Source organism: Mercenaria mercenaria, chromosome 13, assembly GCF_021730395.1.
Source record: "Mercenaria mercenaria strain notata chromosome 13, MADL_Memer_1, whole genome shotgun sequence".
Classification (NCBI taxonomy): domain Eukaryota; kingdom Metazoa; phylum Mollusca; class Bivalvia; order Venerida; family Veneridae; genus Mercenaria; species Mercenaria mercenaria.
In genome coordinates this window covers 81,360,061-81,381,548 of record NC_069373.1, presented here as the reverse complement: position 1 = coordinate 81,381,548, position 21,488 = coordinate 81,360,061, and the positions used below count along the sequence as shown (strand labels likewise).

At 36.6% G+C, this 21,488-nt stretch overlaps 1 protein-coding gene across 1 annotated transcript in view; it reads left to right on the top strand.

Annotated features, from left to right (window-relative positions):
• Positions 1–1,047: 1,047 nt before the first annotated feature.
• The window catches only part of LOC123529100 (E3 ubiquitin-protein ligase RNF123-like), a 98,342-nt gene continuing 77,901 nt past the window's right edge, over positions 1,048–21,488 (top strand). Inside the window, exons 1-3 of the mRNA XM_053522464.1 lie at positions 1,048–1,188; positions 7,119–7,197; positions 8,188–8,267. Of these exons, the coding sequence (XP_053378439.1) occupies positions 1,107–1,188; positions 7,119–7,197; positions 8,188–8,267 (241 nt within the window). The 5' untranslated portion in view covers positions 1,048–1,106. The remainder of the gene's footprint in view (positions 1,189–7,118; positions 7,198–8,187; positions 8,268–21,488) is intronic.

The window sequence follows — 21,488 nt, the reverse complement described above, 5'->3', positions numbered from 1 at the left end:
TGTCAAAACTTGATCATGTCATTTTGAGCAGTGGTACTTAGGTGAGCAATACAGGGCCATCCTGGCCCTCTTGTATTTGATTTTAACCACACTAACACACAACTGAAGTCACAATAAGATCTTGGTTCCTTTCGAAATCTGGCTAGATTCCATCATGGGTTCTAGAGTAACTGCCCCTGAAAGGGGCAATTTTTTCTATTTTGGCCTTTTCAGCCATATAGAGGTTTCATTTATGCTTTGATTTGATACAGACTGGCACAGAATGATTATCTTGATGATCTCTAGGCCTGGATTGAAACTAAGTCATGTTGGGTCAAAAACTAGGTGATCAGGTCAAATAATAGGAAAAGCTTGTAAACAACCTAGAGGTCCCATTTATGACCCTATCTTCATGAAACTTGGTCAGAATGTTTATCTTGATGGTTCCTAGGCCAAGTTTGAAACTGGGTCAGAAACTAGGTCACCCAGTCAAATCAAAGGAAAAGCCTGTTAACACTCTTGTTCATTTGATGTGCATGAAACTTGGTCAGAATGTTTGTCTGCATGAAATATCATATGAATTTTTACCTGGGTCATGTTGGGTCAAAAACTAGGTCACCAGGTCAGATCAAAGAATAAGCTTATTTACACCCTAGGGGACACATGTTTTTATTCTATCTTCATAAATTTTGGTCAGAATGTTTGTTATCATGAAGTCTTGGATAAGTTCGTATCTGGGTCATGTGGGGTAAAAAACTAGGTCACTAGGTCAAATCAAAGTAAATGCTTGTTTACACTCAAGATGCCACGTATTTTGGTCCAATCTAACTGAAAATTGGTCAGAATATTTTGTTTCCATGTAATCTCTAGGTAAAACATGTTTACACTGTTATGGCATGTTACACAGGTCAGCGACCTAGGACCATCTTGGCCCTCTTGTTTTGCATTTAGAATCAAGTTAATAGCAAAACATGCAAAAGTAAGATAGAGTTCTGTAGACATAGATCTGAAAATAATAGTGTAGGTTACTGCCATATTGAACTAAATGATATAACATGATACATTTGTAAGATTGAAACTCTTGGCTTTACAGTGGTTATGTCATCTGCAAAACAGCTTGTGGAACCATGTCAAAAACAACTCCTGAGGCATCGAGAGCTAGCAGTAAAGTGGAACCAGTTCAAATTCTTTCAGTGTCCAAATCTGGTGGTAAGGAAACTCCATAGCTATGTTTATATAAATAGATTGAGCTTGAACACGGTTACACTGTAAAAGTTTTTGATGTTGTGTAGTATAGAGATGAACTGTTCTTTTCACTTTTGACATGATTATATCACAAGATTGCTCTAGCATAATGTGTATTCACGGTGTACTGTAAAGATGAGAATATCCTGACATCCTATGTCCGGAGAAGAGCTTTGCATTTGCCTTCGGTACAGGTTTCTTCTATGGGAGTTTTTCCTGTGCGACATTGTTGACTTATTAATGGACATTTTTGGTACAATCCTTTACAACTTTACAATACAAAAATGACAAAGAATTTAAATAATTAACAGTACTAAATTTGATTACAGCTCTAGATAAATTCAGTATAACTTGTAAAAAATATGAAGAGAAGTTTCCATTTGTAAACTGAATGTAAATAGTTGACTATACTTATTATTTACAACATTATATGTTTTACTAATATTGTATTTAATGTTTTATTGTATTTAATGTTTGAACATTGATCTTCTGCTCGGCAAGGGAAATAAATCTCACATCTAGCTCATTGCAAAAGTGTTTTTGTTGTTTTGTGAGGTATGGTGTCAAGACTGTATGTAGATTAACTGCTAGGCTGCTGAGGGTTCAAACTTTTTTCTTTTATATTTTGTTTGTCAACATTTTTGTCACATTCTCCACCAATCATCCATACATGCCATATGGGCGGCTCCTCAGAAAGAATCCTTGTTCTTTTTAGTGTTTTTTTTTATACAGAAGATGATCCAGTTGGATAAGTTTTCACAGGTTCTTTGAAGTGCAAGGTAAAAGAACACCCTACACAGGATCTCTGTTCAAAAAACATAGTTTTTAGCTCACCTGAGCAATGCTCAGGTGAGTTTTTCTGATCGCTCGATGTCCGGCGTCCGTCATCCGTCGTCTGTCGTCCATCGTCTGTCAACGTTTAGCTTGTGTATGCGATAGAGGCCGTATTTTCCAATTAATCTTCATGAATATTGGTCAGAATGATAACCTTGATGAAATCTAGGCCGAGTTTGAAAATGGGTCATCTCGGGTCAAAAACTAGGTCACTAGGTCAAATTAAAGAAAAACCTTGTGTATGCGATAGAGGCTGTATTTTTATGCCCCCGAAGGGAGGCATATAGTTTTTGAACCATCTGTCGGTCTGTCGGCAATTTTCGTGTCCGGTCCATATCTTTGTCATCGATGGATGGATTTTCAAATAACTTGGCATGAATGTGTACCACAGTAAGACGACGTGCAGTGCGCAAGACCCAGGTCCGTAGCTGAAAGGTCAAGGTCGCTTAGACGTTAAAGGATAGTGCATTGATGGGCATGTCCGGTCCATATCTTTGTGATCGATGGATGGATTTTCAAATAACTTGGCATGAATGTGTACCACAGTAAGACGACGTGCAGTGCGCAAGACCCAGGTCCGTAGCTCAAAGGTCAAGATCACACTTAGACGTTAAAGATCATTTTTCATGATAGTGCATTGATGGGCAATTATTGTCCGGTCCATATCTTTGTCATTCATGCATTGATTTTAAAATAACTATGCATGAATGTGTGACACAGTAAGACGATGTGTTGCGCGCAAGACCCAGCTCCGTAGGTCAAAGGTCCTAAACTCTAACATCGGCCATAACTATTCATTCAAAGTGCCATCGGGGGCATGTGTCATCCTACAGAGACAGCTCTTGTTCATTTAATCTTCATGAATATTGGTCAGAATGATAACTTTGATGAAATCTAGGCCAAGTTCGAAAATGGGTCATCTCGGGTGAAAAACTAGGTGACTAGGTCAAATCAAAGAAAAACCTTGTGTATGCGATAGAGGCGGTATTTTTTTTTCAATTAATCTTTATGAATATTGGTCAGAGTGATAACCTTGATGAAATCTAAGCCGAGTTCGAAAATGGGTCATCTCGGGTCAAAAACTAGGTCACTAGGTCAAATCAAAGAACAACCTTGTGTATGCGATAGAGGCTGTATTTTTTGAGCTTTTGTGATCACGCAGCGTCCGTCGTCCGTCCATCCGTCCGTGCAACCGTCCGTAAACTTTTGCTTGTGACAACTCTAGAGGTCACATTTTTTGTGGGATCTTTATGAAAGTTGGTCAGAATGTTCATCTTGATGATATCTAGGTCAAGCTTGAAACTGGGTCACGTGCCATTAAAAACTAGGTCAGTAGGTCTAAAAATAGAAAAACCTTGTGACCTCTCTAGAGGCCATATATTTGAAAAGATCTTCATGAAAGTTGGTCAGAATGTTCACCTTATGATATCTAGGTCAAGTTCGAAACTGGGTCACGTGCCTTCAAAAACTAGGTCAGTAGGTCTAAAAATAGAAAAACCTTGTGACCTCTCTTGAGGCCATATATTTCACAAGATCTTCATGAAAATTGGTCAGAATGTTCACCTTGATGATATCTAGGTCAAGTTCGAAACTGGGTCACATGCCATCAAAAACTAGGTCAGTAGGTCAAATAATAGAAAAACCTTGTGACCTCTCTAAAGGCCATATTTTTCATGGGATCTGTATGAATGTTGGTCTGAATGTTCATCTTGATGATATCTAGGTCAGGTTTGAAACTTGATCATGTGCAGTCAAAAACTAGGTCAGTAGGTCTAAAAATAGAAAAAACCTTGTGACCTCTCTAGAGGCCATATATTTCATGAGATCTACATGAAAATTGGTCAGAACGTTCACCTTTATGATATCTTGGTCAAGTTCGAAAGTGGGTCACTTGCCATGAAAAAGTAGGTCAGTAGGTCAAATAATAGAAAAACCTTGTGACCTCTCTAGAGGCCATATTTTTCATGGGATCTGTATGAAAGTTGGTCAGAATGTACATCTTGATGATATCTAGGTCAAGTTCAAAAGTGGGTCACGTGCCATCAAAAACAAGGTCAGTAGGTCAAATAATAGAAAAACCTTGTGACCTCTCTGAAGGCCATATTTTTCATGGGATCTGTATGAAAGTTGGTCTGAATGTTTATCTTGATGATATCTAAGTCAGATTCGAAACAGGGTCATGTGCGGTCAAAAACTAGATCAGCAGGTCAGATAATAGAAAAACCTTGTGACCTCTCTAAAGGCCATATTTTTCATGGGATCTGTATGAAAGTTGGTCTGAATGTTCATCTTGATGATATCTAGGTCAAGTTCGAAACAGGGTCATGTGCTGTCAAAAACTAGGTCAGTATGTCTAAAAATAGAAAAACCTTGTGACCTCTCTAGAGGCCATACTTGTGAATGGATCTCCATAAAAATTGGTCAGAATGTTCTCTTGATGATATCTAGGTCATGTTCGAAAGTGGGTCACATGCCTTCAAAAAGTAGGTCAGTAGGTCAAATAATGAAAAAACGTTGTGACCTCTCTAGAGGCCATATTTTTCATGGATCTGTAGAAAGTTGGTCTGAATGTTGTCTTGATGATATTAGGTCAAGTTGAAACTGGGTCAACTGCGTCAAAAACTAGTCAGTAGGTCTTGAAATAGAAAAACCGTTGTGACCTCTCTAGAGGCCATACCCTTTGAATGGATCTTCATGAAATTGGTCAGAATGTTCTTCTTGATGATATCTAGGTCAATTTGAAACTGGGTCACATGCTTAAAAACTAGTCAGTAGGTCAAATAATAAAAAAACCTTGTGACCTCTCTAGAGGCCATACTTTTCATGGGATGTGTATGAAATTTGGTCTGAATGTTCATCTTGATGATATCTAGGTCAAGTTTGAAACTGGGTCAACTGCAGTCAAAAACTAGGTCAGTAGGTCTAAAATTAGACAAATATTTTGTCCTCTGTAGAGGCCATATTTTTCAATGGATCTTCATGAAAATTGATCTGAATGTTCACCTTGATGATATCTAGGTCAGTTTCGAAACTGAGTCATGTTCGGTCAAAAACTAGGTCAGTAGGTATAAAAATAGAAAAACCTTGTGACCTCTCTAGAGGCCATATTTTTCATGAGATCTTCATGAAAATTAGTGAGAATGCTCACCTTGATGATATCTAGGTAAAGTTCAAAACAGGGTCACGTACCTTCGAAAACTAGGTCAATAGGTCAAATAATAGAAAAACCTTGTGACCTCTCTAGAGACCATATTTTTCAATGGATCTTCATGAGAATTGGTCAGAATTTTTATCTTGATAATATCTAGGTCAAGTTCAAAACTGGGTCACATGAGCTCAAAAACTAGGACACTATGTCAGATAATAGAAAAAACGACGTCATACTCAAAACTGGGTCATGTGGGAAGAGGTGAGCGATTCAGGACAATCATGGTCCTCTTGTTCAATTCTTCTTCATGAATATCTCGGGTCAAAAACTAGGTCACTAGGTCAAATAAAAGAAAAACCTTGTGTATGCGATAGAGGCTGTATTTTTCAATTGATCTTCATGAATTTTGGTTAGAATGATTGCCTTGATGAAATCTAGGCCGAGTTCGAAAATGGGTCATCTCGGGTCAAAAACTAGGTCACTAGGTCAAATCAAAGAAAAACCTTGTGTGTGCGATAGAGGCGGTATTTTTCAAAGGATCTTCATGAATTTTGGTCAGAATGATTACCTTGATGAAATCTAGGCTGAGTTCGAAAATGGGTCATCTGGGGTCAAAAACTAGGTTACTAGATCATATCACATAAAAACCTTGTGTATGCGATAGAGGCTGTATTTTTCAATTGATCTTCATGAATTTTGGTCAGAATGATTACCTTGATGAAATTTAGACCAGGTTCGAAAATGGGTCATCTGGGGTCAAAAACTAGGTCACTAGGTCAGATCAAAGAAAAACCTTTTGTATGCAATAGAGGCTGTATTTTTCAACTGATCTTCATGAAATTTGGTCAGAGTGATTGCCTTGATGAAATCTAGGTCGAGTTTGAAAATGGGTCATCTGGGGTCAAAATCTAGGTCTCTAGGTCAAATCGAAGAGAAACATTGTGTATGCAATAGAGGATGTATTTTTCAATTGATCTTCATGAAATTTGGTCAGAGTGATTGCCTTGATGAAATCTAGGTCGATTTAGAATATGGGTTATCTGAGCTCAAAAACTAGGTCACTAGGTCAAATTATAGAAAAATCTTGTGTATGTGATAGAGACTATTTTTTTCAATTGATTTTTATGAAATTTGGTCAGGTTGATTGCTTGATGAAATCTAGGTCGAATTTGAATATGGGTCATCTGAGATCAAAAACTAGGTCACTTGGTCAAATCAAAGAAAAAACTTCTGTATGTGATAGAGGCTGTATTTTTCAGTTGATCTTCATGAATTTTGGTCAGAATGATTGCCTTGATAAAATCTAGGTGGAGTTTGAACATGGGTCATCTAGGGTCAAAAACTAAGTCATATCTAAGAAAATGCTTGTTTTATTGCAAGAGACCAATTTTTTGGTCCAGTCTTAATGAAAGTTGGTCAGAGTATTTGTTTCCATGAAATCACTAGGTCAAACATGATTTACACTGTTATGGAGTGTTTCTTAGGTGAGCGACCTAGGGCCATCTTGGCCCTCTTGTTTTATTAGTAATTTTAGTTGGAGGAGCAGGGATAAAATTTGCATCCCCTGATTTTGTTGTCTGGCGTCTTACTACTGGACCACTATGTCTGCTCTTTGTTTAGGTTGATCTGCTAACATATAAATCAGATATACCATTGTTCAATGTATTTCTTATGAGAAATATTGCTTAAGCCATATCTAGTATGCAGTTAAATGTTAAAATCTTAGAGGTTTTGCAAGACACCTGAAAGAAATTCTGTATTGCATAAGATGCATAATTATTCTCAACTTCTAAAATTGACTTTTTTCTCTAAAATCAAATTTTCTTAAACAGTCACCTGCCTGGAGCAGCCACATTGTCTCGCTCCCCATGACTAGCTGCTTAATACAGGTTTGATTGTATTTATTTTCTAGATGCATTTGCCTCAGATGTTATAGCTCGAGCGTTTCCAGCTGAAGGGTCGGCATCAGAAGCCAGCGCTGATGCAGCTAGGTAAGACTTGCAGATTTTTTCTCTTTGGTTATTTTATCCTCACTTTCATCCCTCTTTACATTAAAGGCAAAGGCTAACCTAGTTCACAAATAACTGTAGCATTAAGAATAATATCATTAAAATTTAGAGTCATTATCAGTATAAGTGTTTTAGAATTTCCACACAGTCATGTCATTGGCTGCAAACAGTAGAACTATTTTTGTCACCCTTTTGTTGGCATCCATTCACAGAAGTTTTGCATGTAAGCAGGTTTCTCTAAAACTACTAAGCCTAATGCTTTCAAACTTCACACTTGCATTTGGCAATATGAACTGACTTACCAGGAGAAACTACGTAACTCAGACTTTAATTTTGCCAAATATTATGCCCCTTTTCAACTTAGAATATTTGCTTTAAGTTTTGCATGCATGACAGTTTCTTAAAAACTACTACGCCAAATGCTTTCAAACTTCAAACATGGCTCAACATCATGAAGTTCCTCATGTGGCAAGTTACATAACTCTATAGCTTTTATTTTAACAAAATTATTCTCCTTTTAAACATTGAAATTTTGTGACAGTTTTGCATGTCGACATGTTTCTCAGGAATGATTTGACTAAATGTTTTGAAATTCTCCACATGTCTTTGGCATCATGGAATGACCTTACATGGCAAATTTCATAACAGTATTTTAAATTTTCGCAATTTATATTATGCCCTTTTTTCAACATAGAAAGTTGTGCTTGCGCTTTTGTATGTAAGCTAGTACTTGGTGGAAGGGCTTCAAATAGTTGAGTGTGCTGTTGTTAGACAGCTCTTCTTTTAAATAATTTTTTAATATGAAAATATGTTTAGCATCAGCTATGATTTTTCGAAGCAATTTTAGATGTATTAAGAAAATTCACTATTACTTCTTTTTCTGTCGGCAGTTCCCCTTCAGTAACTGTAACCCCATGCCTGAAACTATGAATTTCAAGACAACAAATAATGTTGTTGTTTGTTTTCACACAGGAAAGCAGTTACAGTGTCTAACCTTGGTCATCATTTAGACAAATGGATGGATGATGCTGTTGGGGGTCAGAGAGACTTGGGTAATTTTGTTGGTAGCATGATAAATAAGCGTGTGTTAGACCTTACAGTCATTAGCAGATTTTGATGAATATCTCTCTTACATTTACTAGGATACAGATGAGTGTTTTTCTCAGTTTTAAATGAATGGTGGGACGGCCCACTAGGAGAGGAAAATTGTGTCACAAGGAGTAAATAGTGGAAAAATTGTGTCGTAATAAAAACAGTATATTTTCATAAATATGTTACCCTAAAAAGGAAAATTACTTTAAAACAGCACATTGTCCAGTGTTTTAAATGGCATGGTTTACATAGTTTTGCAGCTGTACTAAGAGTTTTGGTTAAAATTGCCCCAAAACACTGGGAGACTTCTGTGATTAAGTGATGAAAGATACAGAGGTTTGTTTGTTTTTTATTGTTCAGGTGAGTTATTGTGATCGCAGGATGTCCTGAGTCTGTCTGTCTGTCGTCTGTCAACATTTAGCTTGTGTATGCGATAGAAGTTGTGTTTTTCAACTGGATTTTGTCAGAATGATTACCTTGATGAAATCTAGGCACAATTCAAAAATGGGTCATCTGGGGTCAAAACTAGGTCATTAGGTCAAAGAAAAACCTTGTGTATGCGATAGAGGCTGTATTTTTCAATTGATCGACTAGGTCAGATCAAAGAAAAACCTTTTGTATGCAATAGAGGCTGTATTTTTTAACTGATCTTCATGAAATTTGGTCAGAATGATTACTTGATGAAATCTAGGCCGAGTTCGAAAATGGGTCATCTAGGATAAAAAACTAGGTCACTAGGTCAAATCAAAGAAAAACCTTGTGTATGCGATAGAGGCTGTATTTTTCAATTGATCTTCATGAATTTTGGTCAGAGTGCTTGCCTTGATGAAATCTAGATCAAATTCGAATATGGGTCATCCCGGGTCAAAAACTAGGTCACTAGATCAAATCAAAGAAAAACCTTTTGTATGCAATAGGGGCTGCGTTTTACACCAGATCTTCATGAAATTTGATCAGAATGTTTGTCTTGATGAAATCTAGGTGACCATTGAAAATGGTTCATCTAGGGTAAAAAACTAGGTCACCCAGTCAAATTAAAGAAAAACCTTGTGTACTCAATAGGGGCTGCATTTTACACACGATATTCATAAAATTTAGTCAGAATGATTGCCTTGATGAAATCTAGGTCTAGTTAGAATATGGGTCATCTGTGTCAAAAACTAGGTCACTAGGTCAAATCAAAGAAAATCCTTGTGTATGCAATAGAGCCCTTATTTTTTAATTGATCTGTATGAAATTTGGTCAGAATGATAGTGTGATGAAATTAAGGTCAAGTTTGAATATGGATCATCTGGGGTAAAAAACTAGGTTACTAGGACAAATCAAAGAAAAAATGTTTTTTATGTGATAGAGGCTGTATTTTTCAATTGAGGTTGATGAAATTTGGTCAGAATGATTGCCTTGATCAAATCTAGGTCAAGTTTGAATGTAGGTCATCTTGGCCCTAAAACTAGGTCACTAGGTCAAGTTGAAGAAAATACTTGTTTACACTTAAGAGACCACATTTTTGGTCCAATCTTAATGAAAATTGGTCAGAATATTTGTTTCCATGAAATCACTAGGTAAAACATGTTTACACTGTTATGGTGTGTTTCTCAGGTGAGCGACCTAGGGCCATCTTGGCCCTCTTGTTGTGAATAAGCAGTTGTGTATTAATTCAATGTTTACCTCAGTTCACATAAGTGCACAAACTATGTGAGAAGCACATGCTTAAGAGGTTCTGTTTTTAGCTCACCTGTCACATAGTGACAGAGTGAGCTTTTGTGATCACCCTTCGTCCGTCGTCCGTCCGTCCGTCCATCCACAATTTCTTGTGAACAAGATAGAGACCACATTTTGCAAGCAATTTTGATTAAACTTGTACAAAACTTATATTGGCATGATATTTCAGTTCCTTTTGAAAACTGGCCAGATCCCATCATGGGTTCTAGAGTTATTGCCCCATAAAGGGCCAGAATTTGCTATTTTGTGCGTCAACAATTTCTTGTCTGCACGATAGTGGTTTCATTTATTATTTTATTTAAACCAAACTTGCACACAACTTGTGTCACCATAAGGTCACGGTTCCTTTCTTGAACTGGCCAGATCACATTATGGGTTCCAGAGTTATGGCCCCTGAAAGGGCCAAAATTTGCTATTTTGATCTTGTCTGCACAATAGCAGCTTTATTTATGATTTGATTTTTACCAAACTGGCACACAGCTTGTATCACCATAAGGTCTTGGTTCCTTTCTTAAACTGGTCAGATTCCATTATGGGTTCCAGAGTTATGGCCCCTGAAAGGGCCAGAATTAGCTATTTTGACCTTGTCTGCACAATAGCAGCTTTATTTATGATTTGATTTTTACCAAACTTGCACACAACTTGTATCACCATAAGATCTTGGTTCCTTTCTTGAACTGGCGAGATTCCTTTATGGGTTCCAGAGTGATGGCCCCTGAAAGGGCCAGAATTAGCTATTTTGACCTTGTCTGCACAATAGCCTCTGAAAGGGCCAAAATTAGCTATTTTGACCTTGTCTGCATAATAGCAGCTTCATTTATGATTTGATTTTAATCAAACTTGCACACAACTTGTATCACCACAACATCTTGCTTCCTTTCTTCAACTGGCCAGATTCCTTCATGGGTTCCAGAGGTATGGCCCCTTAAAGGTCCAAAATTGGCTATTTTGGCTTTTGCAGACATATAGAAACTTAATTTATGGTTTTATTTAATACAAACTTCCAAAGTATCTTCAACAACAATAAATCTTGGATTCCATGACAAATCAGATCCAATCGTAGGTTCCAGAGTTATTTTATATCTGATTACCTCCCCTGATTGTAATCAGAATGGATTTATATCAGTAAGTACTTATAGGACATATTTGAAATTTCATTATTGTTATTAGTTGGACTGAGACAGTCAGGTTAGATAACTATGGACTGATTTTATGTCAAACTACCTCCCTTTATTTCAAATTAAAATGGGTATATCTCCATAACTAATGAAGATACTGATCTGAAATTTCATTTATGTCAACAGATTTATTTGGCAGATCCTTCTTTTGTTCACTTACAATATATTTTTTTTAATTACTTCCCTTTTACGTTACTATAAATAGCTTATTTTTAGTAACTTTTTTATTATTGGCCGTAGGGAAAAACCGAGACCACTTTTCTGTGGTACAACATGGATGGTACCTCCAATTTTTAGGTGTATTTTGACATATCTATACCTTGTAAGAATGTTTTTTTCTTTTTGGTTAAATTTCTTCTCTTTGTTGTTCCTGTCCTTTGGACTTAGATATTTTTACTGAGGACCTTTTTGTCCTCAATTGCAATGATAACAGGTGAGCGATATAGGGCCAACATGGCCCTCTTGTTAAACTTACCGCATCTTACAAAATAATTTTTGCTTTTATATTAACATTGTGTTTGTGATAGTCCCCAGCTGGTTGAAAACAAGTTTCGGGGACTATAGGATTGTGCTTTTCAGACAGTTCGTCTGTAATTCTGTCTATCCATCTGCAATTTTGTGTTCAGTTCATAACTCTGTCTAATCAATGTTCAGTTCTGTGTTTTGTTCATTGGAGATAACTCCTGGGGCTATTAAAGTTTTGTATAGGTATGTCCCTCTTTTTCTCATAGATAATCACAGCCAAGAAAGATCTGTCAGAGTATATAAGAAAAATTATTTTTAGAATTTAAGAAAAAAGATTATCTACTCGGTATCCAGACTGAACTCATTCATCAGGAGATTTTAATATAACTTGGCATAAATGCTTCCCATAATAAGATGACATGTTATGCACAAAATCTCAAAGATCACACTTGGATGTCAAAGGTCAACAGGACTTTTTTCCTGTCTAGTCCATACATTGGTCATGCATTAAAGGATTTTCATATTACTTGGCACAAATGTTCCCTTTAATAAGAAAATGTGGCATGCACAGCTTTCAGACACCTAGGTCAAGGACACACTTGGAGGTCAAAAGTTAGCATGGCATTAACAGGGCCTGTTTTGTGTCTGGTCCAGAACTCCATTGAGGGATTACAATATTACTTGGCACAAATATTCCCCATAATCAGATGATATGTCGTGCACAACACACAGACTCTTAGCTCAAAGGTTAAGGTCACACTCTAAGGTCAAATATCGCAAGATTTTTTCTTGTCTGGTCCATAAATCTTATCACCCATCAAGGGATTTTAATAATACTTGACATAAATTTTTCTATGATGAGACAATGTGTTGTGGCCAACACTCAATTCCTAGCTCAAAGTTCAAGGTCACTCTTGGATTATTTTCCTACCCGGTCCATAACTGTTATTCTTCAATGGATTTTAATATTTTTTGTCGCAAATGTTCCCCATAATGAGATGACATGTCATGCATAATACTCAGGCCCTTAGCCCAAAGGTCAAGGTCACACTGAGATCAGATGTCAGTAGGTCTTTTTTTCCTGTGAGGTTCATAACTTGGTCATTCTTCAATGGGTTTTAAAATTACTTGGATCAAATGTTTCCCTAATGAGACAACTCGTCATGTGCAATACCCAGACCCCTAGCACAAAGATCAAGGTCATACTTTGAGGTTAAAAGTCAATAGGTTTTTTTCCCTGTCTGGTCCATAACCCTTCCATCAATTAAGTGATTTTGATATTACTTGGCATAAATGTTCTCTACATGTCATATGCAACACCCAGATTCTAGCTGATAGGTCAAGGTCAAGGTCACACTCAGATGTCCAAGGCAAATCTGTTTTATTTCGTCTCCAGTCCATAACTCTGTCATCCATCAAAAAATGGGATTTTATTATTACTTGGTACAAAATTTAATGTTCCCCATAATGAGATGATGTGACAACATCCAGATCCCTTGTTCAAGGTCAAGGTCACACTTGGATGTCAAAAGTCGACATTTATCTCTTCTTGTCCAGTCTGTAAAATATTTTAGGTCTTTGCTTATAAAATTTAAACATTGTCTGTTATAATATATTGTATATATAGCACAATACTGTATAAACATCATTGACAGATCTGATATTATCCTGCAGTTGATATAATTATAGTCATTTTCCAGTAGGGGACTCTGTATTGCACGGCAATACTTTATTCACTTGTTTGAAGTAAACATTTTAATTGTATGATATAAAAATTACTTGTGTATTCCGTAATTAATTACTTAATATGATATGATACGCAATACAGCTTAAAATTTAGCAATGTTATGTATGATATATCCAATCTAATGATGTATGACACTGACTATTACGGTCGGCTGGAAAAACGAATGGCTCAAACTAATTTCCAAAGGCCTGAGTGTCCTGATATTGTCAGTAAGTATCATCTGTCATCCATCCACAATACTTGCTTTCACACTCCATCCCCACCCACCCTTACATTACCCCTGTCCAATTTTTGATGTTGGCTCTTAGTATCCCGTCATCCTCCCCTCCTCATTTTACCTCCACCCCTCAAAACAGTTTAGTTTCTTGTTACTTTAAGTATGTTGTATTTTCCTGATATTGTCTCTCAGAGTACTACTCCCCCCACCCACAAACCCCCTCCTCATTGGCCCCACCCCTCTCATTTCGAGCAAAAAAAATCCACCAGATCACCAGATTTTTTATTTACTTCAGTATCTTTTTCCTCTCTGTTGCTTTTTTAGCTCACGTGAGCACAAAGTGCTCAAAGGTGAGATTTTGTGATCGCCCTGTGTCTGTTGTCCGTCCATCGGCCGTCCGTCTGTCGTCAACAATTTGACTGTTAACACTCTAGAGGTCACAATTTTGGCCCAATCTTAATGAAACTTGGTCAGAATGTTACCCTCAATAAAATCTTGGACGAGTTCAATATCTGGAGTCAAAAACTAGGTCACCAGGTCAAATCAAAGGAAAAGCTGGTTAACACTCTAGAGGTCACAATTTTGGTCCAATCTTAATGAAACTTTGTCAGAATGTAACTCTCCATAAAATCTTGGATGGTTTCCATATCCTTTCGACTACTGCTATCGTACACCGACGCACTACCTGAGATGCCAAATGCAGACTATATTTTTGGGGTTCTCCATTACCGCTACTGTTTTGCAGACGGGCTACCGCAGACGACTAATACGTACCAGAAAAATGGGGGTGCTCATTTCCATAGCATATAATGCAGTGTTTGGGTAAAAATTGTATAATTTCGCAATCGAAAATAGAAGGAATTAACAAAAATATACTACATTTTTATGCTGCGGTAATTTTTATGTAAAACGGTTGCTACACTATGGTAGTTATGTCCATTGTGTAGTTATTGGTATAACTACACTGTGGCACAACTTATAGTTTCTTGTTTCCTGCAATAGTCTACAATGGTATTTATATGCAGATAAAACAAACAGTTAATGTTATTTATTAAAAGTCACATATTTAAACGGCCACTGCATCACTGCGGCAGTACATGCTATTTTGTGTGAATATGTATTAATACGCTGCGGCACTCTCTTTGGTTTTGCATGCCCTGCATTAAACTACTGTGGTAGTCGGGGAATAAATTATGCCTACAGGGTAAGTTTTGATTACTAGTATAATCCTTTCGCAGGGTAACTTTCTCAACACTGTAGAAGTGCATTTAATTTCATTTAATATGTATAACTACAATATAGCACTGCCTTAAAATTCAAGTTTCTCACAAAAGTCTACTATAGTTCTTAGTAACAGGACAAGTAAAACTACACTGCGGTACTACACTGAAATTCGTTCTTCCTGCAAACGTCTTCTGTGGTAATTATTTGCAGAGTGGTTTGGTTGCTGTACCACTTCTCCCTATGTCAGCCCCTCCCCCTCCCCAATCTCGTCTAACAAGACATATGCATCCCCACACCTATACCTAGTTCCTCACTCCCTGTAATTACTATAAGTACTTTTTTCCAGGCACCATAGTGCTTTGGAATTCCCTTCCAGTACAACTTGTGCAAGCCCCAACCCTGAACCAGTTTAGGCAGGGTGTAACCAAACTTGCACACAATGCTTAACATGATAGACCTGTTTCTTTAAACTGCTTTTATCTGTAAGTCCTTCTTGTTTTTAACACTATCAACTGTATTCATGCTTGCAATACACATCGTGTATTACTTTTTTTCTCCTGTCCATTCTACTTTTGAAATTCTTGTACAGACGCGCAGCTGCACTTAATACTCGTAAAGTGGAGTGATGCAGTATAAAAAGATAAATAGATAAACGTTTAATTAATAGTTTGTATTAAAGAGATGCTTTAAAATATTCGTTTTAGCAGATGCAGTTTCTGCATATCTTTGGAAGTTTAAAGTTTATATTAGAGGAAAAAAAGAAGTAGAGCTAACGACGAAGGTTGTTGAACATCTGTTAGAACCGTATAGTGCTTCTAGACACATTCCTTTGGCACAGGCGTTCCTTGCCAGCTCAACCCATCTTTGTGGTTCTTTTAATAAGGGCGAAAATTCTTGCCATATGATTTGAAACCACAGAAATTAGTCCGACAGAAGGATGTTTCGGCAGGAATAATGTAATACATGTAATACATTATAATTCCTGGTTTTTCGGTTAGTACAATGAACAAAGGACGGCATATGACGCGTCAAATCAAAGATGGAAACATGGTAGCTAGAGTATGGAAGGTTACCGTTCACGAATTAGGAAACCCAAACAAACGTAGGTAGTTAATACCATTGACTGAGAGTTTCAAGACTCGCATGAAATTATCTCAATGTCAGGGCGAACAAATGCTTGTCAGTTTTGCAGTATGAAACTAAAGACCACCGGTGGTCTTCGAACACCAACGTCATCATTTGGTTCTAAGCAGTGTAAAGACAATTTACACAGGTATAACAATACTTTTCTTATTAAAATTGTTATATTGATCTAATGATCGTGGTATTATTGAGACATTGCTATGTTACTTGAACGTACTTCTTTACTCCATGTATATAGATTGGGTCTGAGTCAACAAATCGCTCAAATCCAAAAATGTACTCAAATTATCGCTCTTGGTCAAATTTCTCGAAATATTTAAGCATGTCAGAAGAGGAAAAGTCTGTAATTGCATTATATATTCGACTGCTTTTAAAAGGTTATTCTTCTTAGTACAGGATAAAATGTTTCGAAAAATCTAGCCCTTAAGTACAAAAGCCAGTTCCAGAGAAGCTGTGCAATAATTGCAGTTGAAAATCAAAATGTCTTGCTTACATAAAAATATTTGTCATTTATTTTCAGGGTTAATCCCCGTGATCTTTTAAATAATACTTTCAGGGAACACTTTCTTTCGTATCATGCGTCCAGAACTGGGATTGGCTTACTAAAGAACAAGTCCATACAGACCTCCAATCCGAAACGTCCGTAAAACTTATGGCAACAAGAGCAAAACTGGAAACTCCAGAAAATCGATTTTAGTATATATAACCATTGCAAATCACTAAATGTTATAATTTGATACGTTTTATTATTGCTCATTATTACTACATTTTAATAAGAAATCCCTTACTTCAATTTAGCTACATAACGGTTGCAAAAACTCACCCAGGAAGGTACATATTGAAATAGAAACACCCCGTAAAATGCCAACAAAATTATCTTGAAAATCGACGAAGGAGAAATGACTGTCTGACTAGCGGACACTAAGCACAAACTGGAGAAAGAAACAGGCAGTGTCTAAGATTAGTGACAACATTACATGGTGTACACATTTTTACTATGTGTCGTGTGTATATTTACGTTATGTTTTTAGTACGAATGAGAAAGTTTGATTGATTCATCTTTTGATAATTAATTTTCACATGCAATATACTTTTCTAATATGAGCTGTCTAAAGGGAAAATGTGTTTAGAGTTAAAGTTTTGAAATTCAAAAAACACATGTTTCATAAAGTTTGGCTTCTTGTGAATTTTGATACATTGTAATACGGTTGCAAAAACTCACCCAGGAAGGTACATATTGAAATAGAAACACCCCGTAAAATGCCAACAAAATTATCTTGAAAATCGACGAAGGAGAAATGACTGTCTGACTAGCGGACACTAAGCACAAACTGGAGAAAGAAACAGGCAGTGTCTAAGATTAGTGACAACATTACATGGTGTACACATTTTTACTATGTGTCGTGTGTATATTTACGTTATGTTTTTAGTACGAATGAGAAAGTTTGATTGATTCATCTTTTGATAATTAATTTTCACATGCAATATACTTTTCTAATATGAGCTGTCTAAAGGGAAAATGTGTTTAGAGTTAAAGTTTTGAAATTCAAGAAACACATGTTTCATAAAGTTTGGCTTCTTGTGAATTTTGATACATTGTAATATGGTATAGAAATAATAATCATACAACCGGGCATATTAAATATAGACACAAAACTAACTTATTAAACAGTTCTACTGATGACATGTTTATCACAGTGAATTTTGGACATTTTATCTTTCTATGCGTCATTAACAATGCTAATTACCCTACCCCCCACCCCTTGCATTTAGACGGCTATTAAAAAGTACATGTATATATAGATGAATGGTTATTGTCATAAGTTGTTGACAAAATTGTTACATTCTTACTCAGTTTAAACGGACTACAGTACAAATTCAACAAAAAAAACAGGAATTATTTCATGACTTTCAGTGAACATTTTGTGTAACTTTACATATGCTCTATGTTACCTTTTGCGATGATTTGTAAGTAATGAATGATCTTCATCTGTTATAGCTTTCACAACTTGCTTTTGTTTAAATATATATATATATTTTATTATTTTCTGTCAAATGTTTTTGTTTGCTTTTAATGTTTTACTTTTAGTCTCCTACCTGTTTCTCCAGATCGGACTATAAGTAGACTGTCTATCATGACATTTAGTCCAAAATATGTTGTTCAGGTTTTGTAGCATTTGATATATGATTCTTCTTACTCATACCCGTTCATAGGAGATTGTCTGTACTGTAGTGATTTCATTCAGTTGTTAATTTTATTGTTTTATCTTATTATTATCTGTTATAAAAAATGTTCTTTTTTGCATTTTACTTTTAGTCACCAGTTATGTTAGCGGACCATGTAAACGCGTCAAATATACGTTATTAAGGTTAATTTAAATTTATTCATATTCATAATCTGTTTTTATGGTGTACACGATGCAAGTGCCAAAACAAAACTCAAAAATGTCGAATGACATTTCGTAGTAAAACTTATAATAGTACCTAAAAGTGTCTTTTCCTTAGTTTGTTATGCCTTACTGACTTTCAAACAGATTTTAAAATAACTGAATTTATTAATAGCACTATATCTAAATTAGAGCATATCCCAGTTGCGAGCTGTATTCCGTTGATACTTTTCTTTAAAGTCCCAATTAAGGTATCAGTTGTTTAATCATATAATGAAGAATTGTAAGATCTCATTTCACCGAAAGCACATTCATGTACGGTTTTGGAAACAGATCATTTTAGAGTCTGTTTTTGTTTGAATTTACGGTCATTTTCAACATTATTTTTGTTATATCAAGCAGCCAGTTCAACTAACCATCGTTCCTGGGAAAGACCAGTATTAGACGCCAAAGTCCGTAAGCAACTACCTACTTTCTCACATAAAAAATCCTAGTCGGTAGTACAGCTGGAACCTGCGACCCTCCGTCAGTGAGAGGATTCAGAGATTACAAGTGCACGAATGTATCTCCTACATTACGGACCCGACTATAAATTAATATAATGAGTATACAAAGGCACATGTGAAATACTGAATTTCTGTACCATATATAAAGCATTCCAGAGTATCCATGCATTATAATGCATAATGCATGGAGCTCAAAGTCAAAATTACCATTGTGTACTTTGGGATAATTTAAATGCATTCTTACCTAAAGTTTGAGTTTTAAATTTGAAAAGTAAATACTTCCATAGTGGATAAATTTACACACTACTAGTATGCAACTGGAAGAAGCGATGTGTGCATATGTATTACCGTTGCGGCGAAAAAAAGATTAAGCGTTCTGTAGAGAATTACCACAGTGTATATATGTATGCTTCAAGTGCAATAACAATTTAAAATATTACTGCCGCAGTGTATAAATGTACACTGTTTCTGATTACCACAGTGAAATTTTGTATTTCATGGAAAAAAAGGTCAGAACTACCGTAGTGCCATAGTGAAAGTAACTGGTGAAAAGTCTACAAAACGCATCAGTGGCAGACCCGTGGTTTTCAGACTTCTAGAATGCCGGAGCCGCATAATGCAGACATAGTAAAATAGCTTTAAATGCCGTAGCGTAGAAATGAGAAATTAATTAAGTTTTAAAAACTGAGTTCGGTAATTACCGCGACGAGCAACCATCAAAACTAATGGGTATTTTTGGAGAGTAATGATCCCTTAATTGTCTGAAAAGGATTTTCTTATCAACAAATTGCGATAAAAATGATTTTAGAACATTATTGTGCACGAGACGTAGTGTTTTGTTTTTAAATTTTATGGAGACCTGTAATTTGTTGCGTAGTATTATTTAGTATGTCATATGAATGATTTATTTTACTTATTAGTTTAACTGATTCTATACCGTTTTGTTAATAACATAAATGAAAGTTTACACTTCAGATCAAATTCTGCAATAAATAAAAAGCATTCAAATTCCCCCCAGATACAAAGAAAAATTAAAAAATTCCGGTAGTCCTACGCTGAACGATGTCGGTAATCTGGACCATCGTTTTAATGGTACGTTTTAGGCGTCTGCGGTAGTCAGTCGGTGTATGATAGCGGTAATAGCGACCCCCGTTTTTATGGTACGTATTAGTCTGCTATGGTAGCCGAAAGGATATTGGGTCATCTCGGGTCAAAAACTAGGTCACCAGGTCAGATCAAAGGAAAAGCTTGTTAACACTCTAGAGGTCACAATTTTGGCCCAATCGTAATGAAACTTGGTCAGAATGTTACACTCAATAAAATCTTGGACGAGTTCGATATTGGGTCATCTGGTATCAAAAACTAGGTCACCAGGTCAAATCAAAGGAAAAGCTGGTTAACACTCTAGAGGTCACAATTTTGGTCCAATCTTAATGAAACTTTGTCAGAATGTAACTCTCCATAAAATCTTGGATGGTTTCCATATTGGGTCATCTCGGGTCAAAAACTAGGTCACCAGGTCAGATCAAAGGAAAAGCTTGTTAACACTCTAGAGGTCACAGTTTTGGCCCAATCTTTATGAAACTTGGTCAGAATATTACTCTCAATAAAATTTTGGACGAGTTCGATATTGGGTCATCTCGGGTCAAAAACTAGGTCACCAGGTCAAATCAAAGGAAAAGCTTGTGAACACTAGAGGTCACAATTTTTGCCCAATCTTAATGAAACTTGGTCAGAATGTTATCCTCAATAAAATCTAAGATGAGTTCAATATTGGGTTATCTGGGATCAAAAACTAGGTCACCAGGTCAAATCAAAGGAAAAGCTGGTTAACACTGTAGATGTCACATTTATGACTGTATCTTCATGAATCTTGGTCAGAATGTTAATCTTGATGATCTCAAGGTCCAGTGTGAATCTGTATTATGTAGGATCAAAAACTAGGTAACCAGGTCAAATCAAATGAAAAGCTAGTTAACACTGTAGAGGCCACATTTATGACCTTATAGTGTTATTTCTAGAGCGACGCAGCGGGGCGCCCCGCCCTGCCCTTTTTTACTGCCGCCACGCTGCCCGTAAAATGTGCCCTCTTGCCTTTGATCTTATGCTAAATCCCGCCAATTTCCCTGTTGACATGCCTCGACGATTTTTTGATCAGCAAATTACGTCACGGCGAGTGCACACAGGTAATGAGAATCAGTGAAGTGTTAAAACAAATTGATAAAGAGTATGGATCCTGTGAAACGTCAAAAAAGCGTGCGTAATGCACCTGTCAATATTTTGCCCGCCCAGGGGGGCGGCGGGCCGACCCGGGGGAATTTGACATTTCAAAAATTTTGTTGTCTAAATCCCCACCCTAGGGACAACCTTTTTTGTCTAAATCCCACCCTAGAGCCTGGTTGGTACATCAAATGTTTGTCAAATTCCCGCCTGTCGGGAATGGTCTTCTGTCTAAAGTCCCGTGTATGCCCGCCGCCCCCCCGGGCGGGCAAAATATTGACAGGTGCATAAGCGGCCAGCTGATTACCGAGCACGTGAAAAGTGCCCTAGATTTCTTTGAGCAAAATTTAAATTAGACCGTCGTTTAGTATA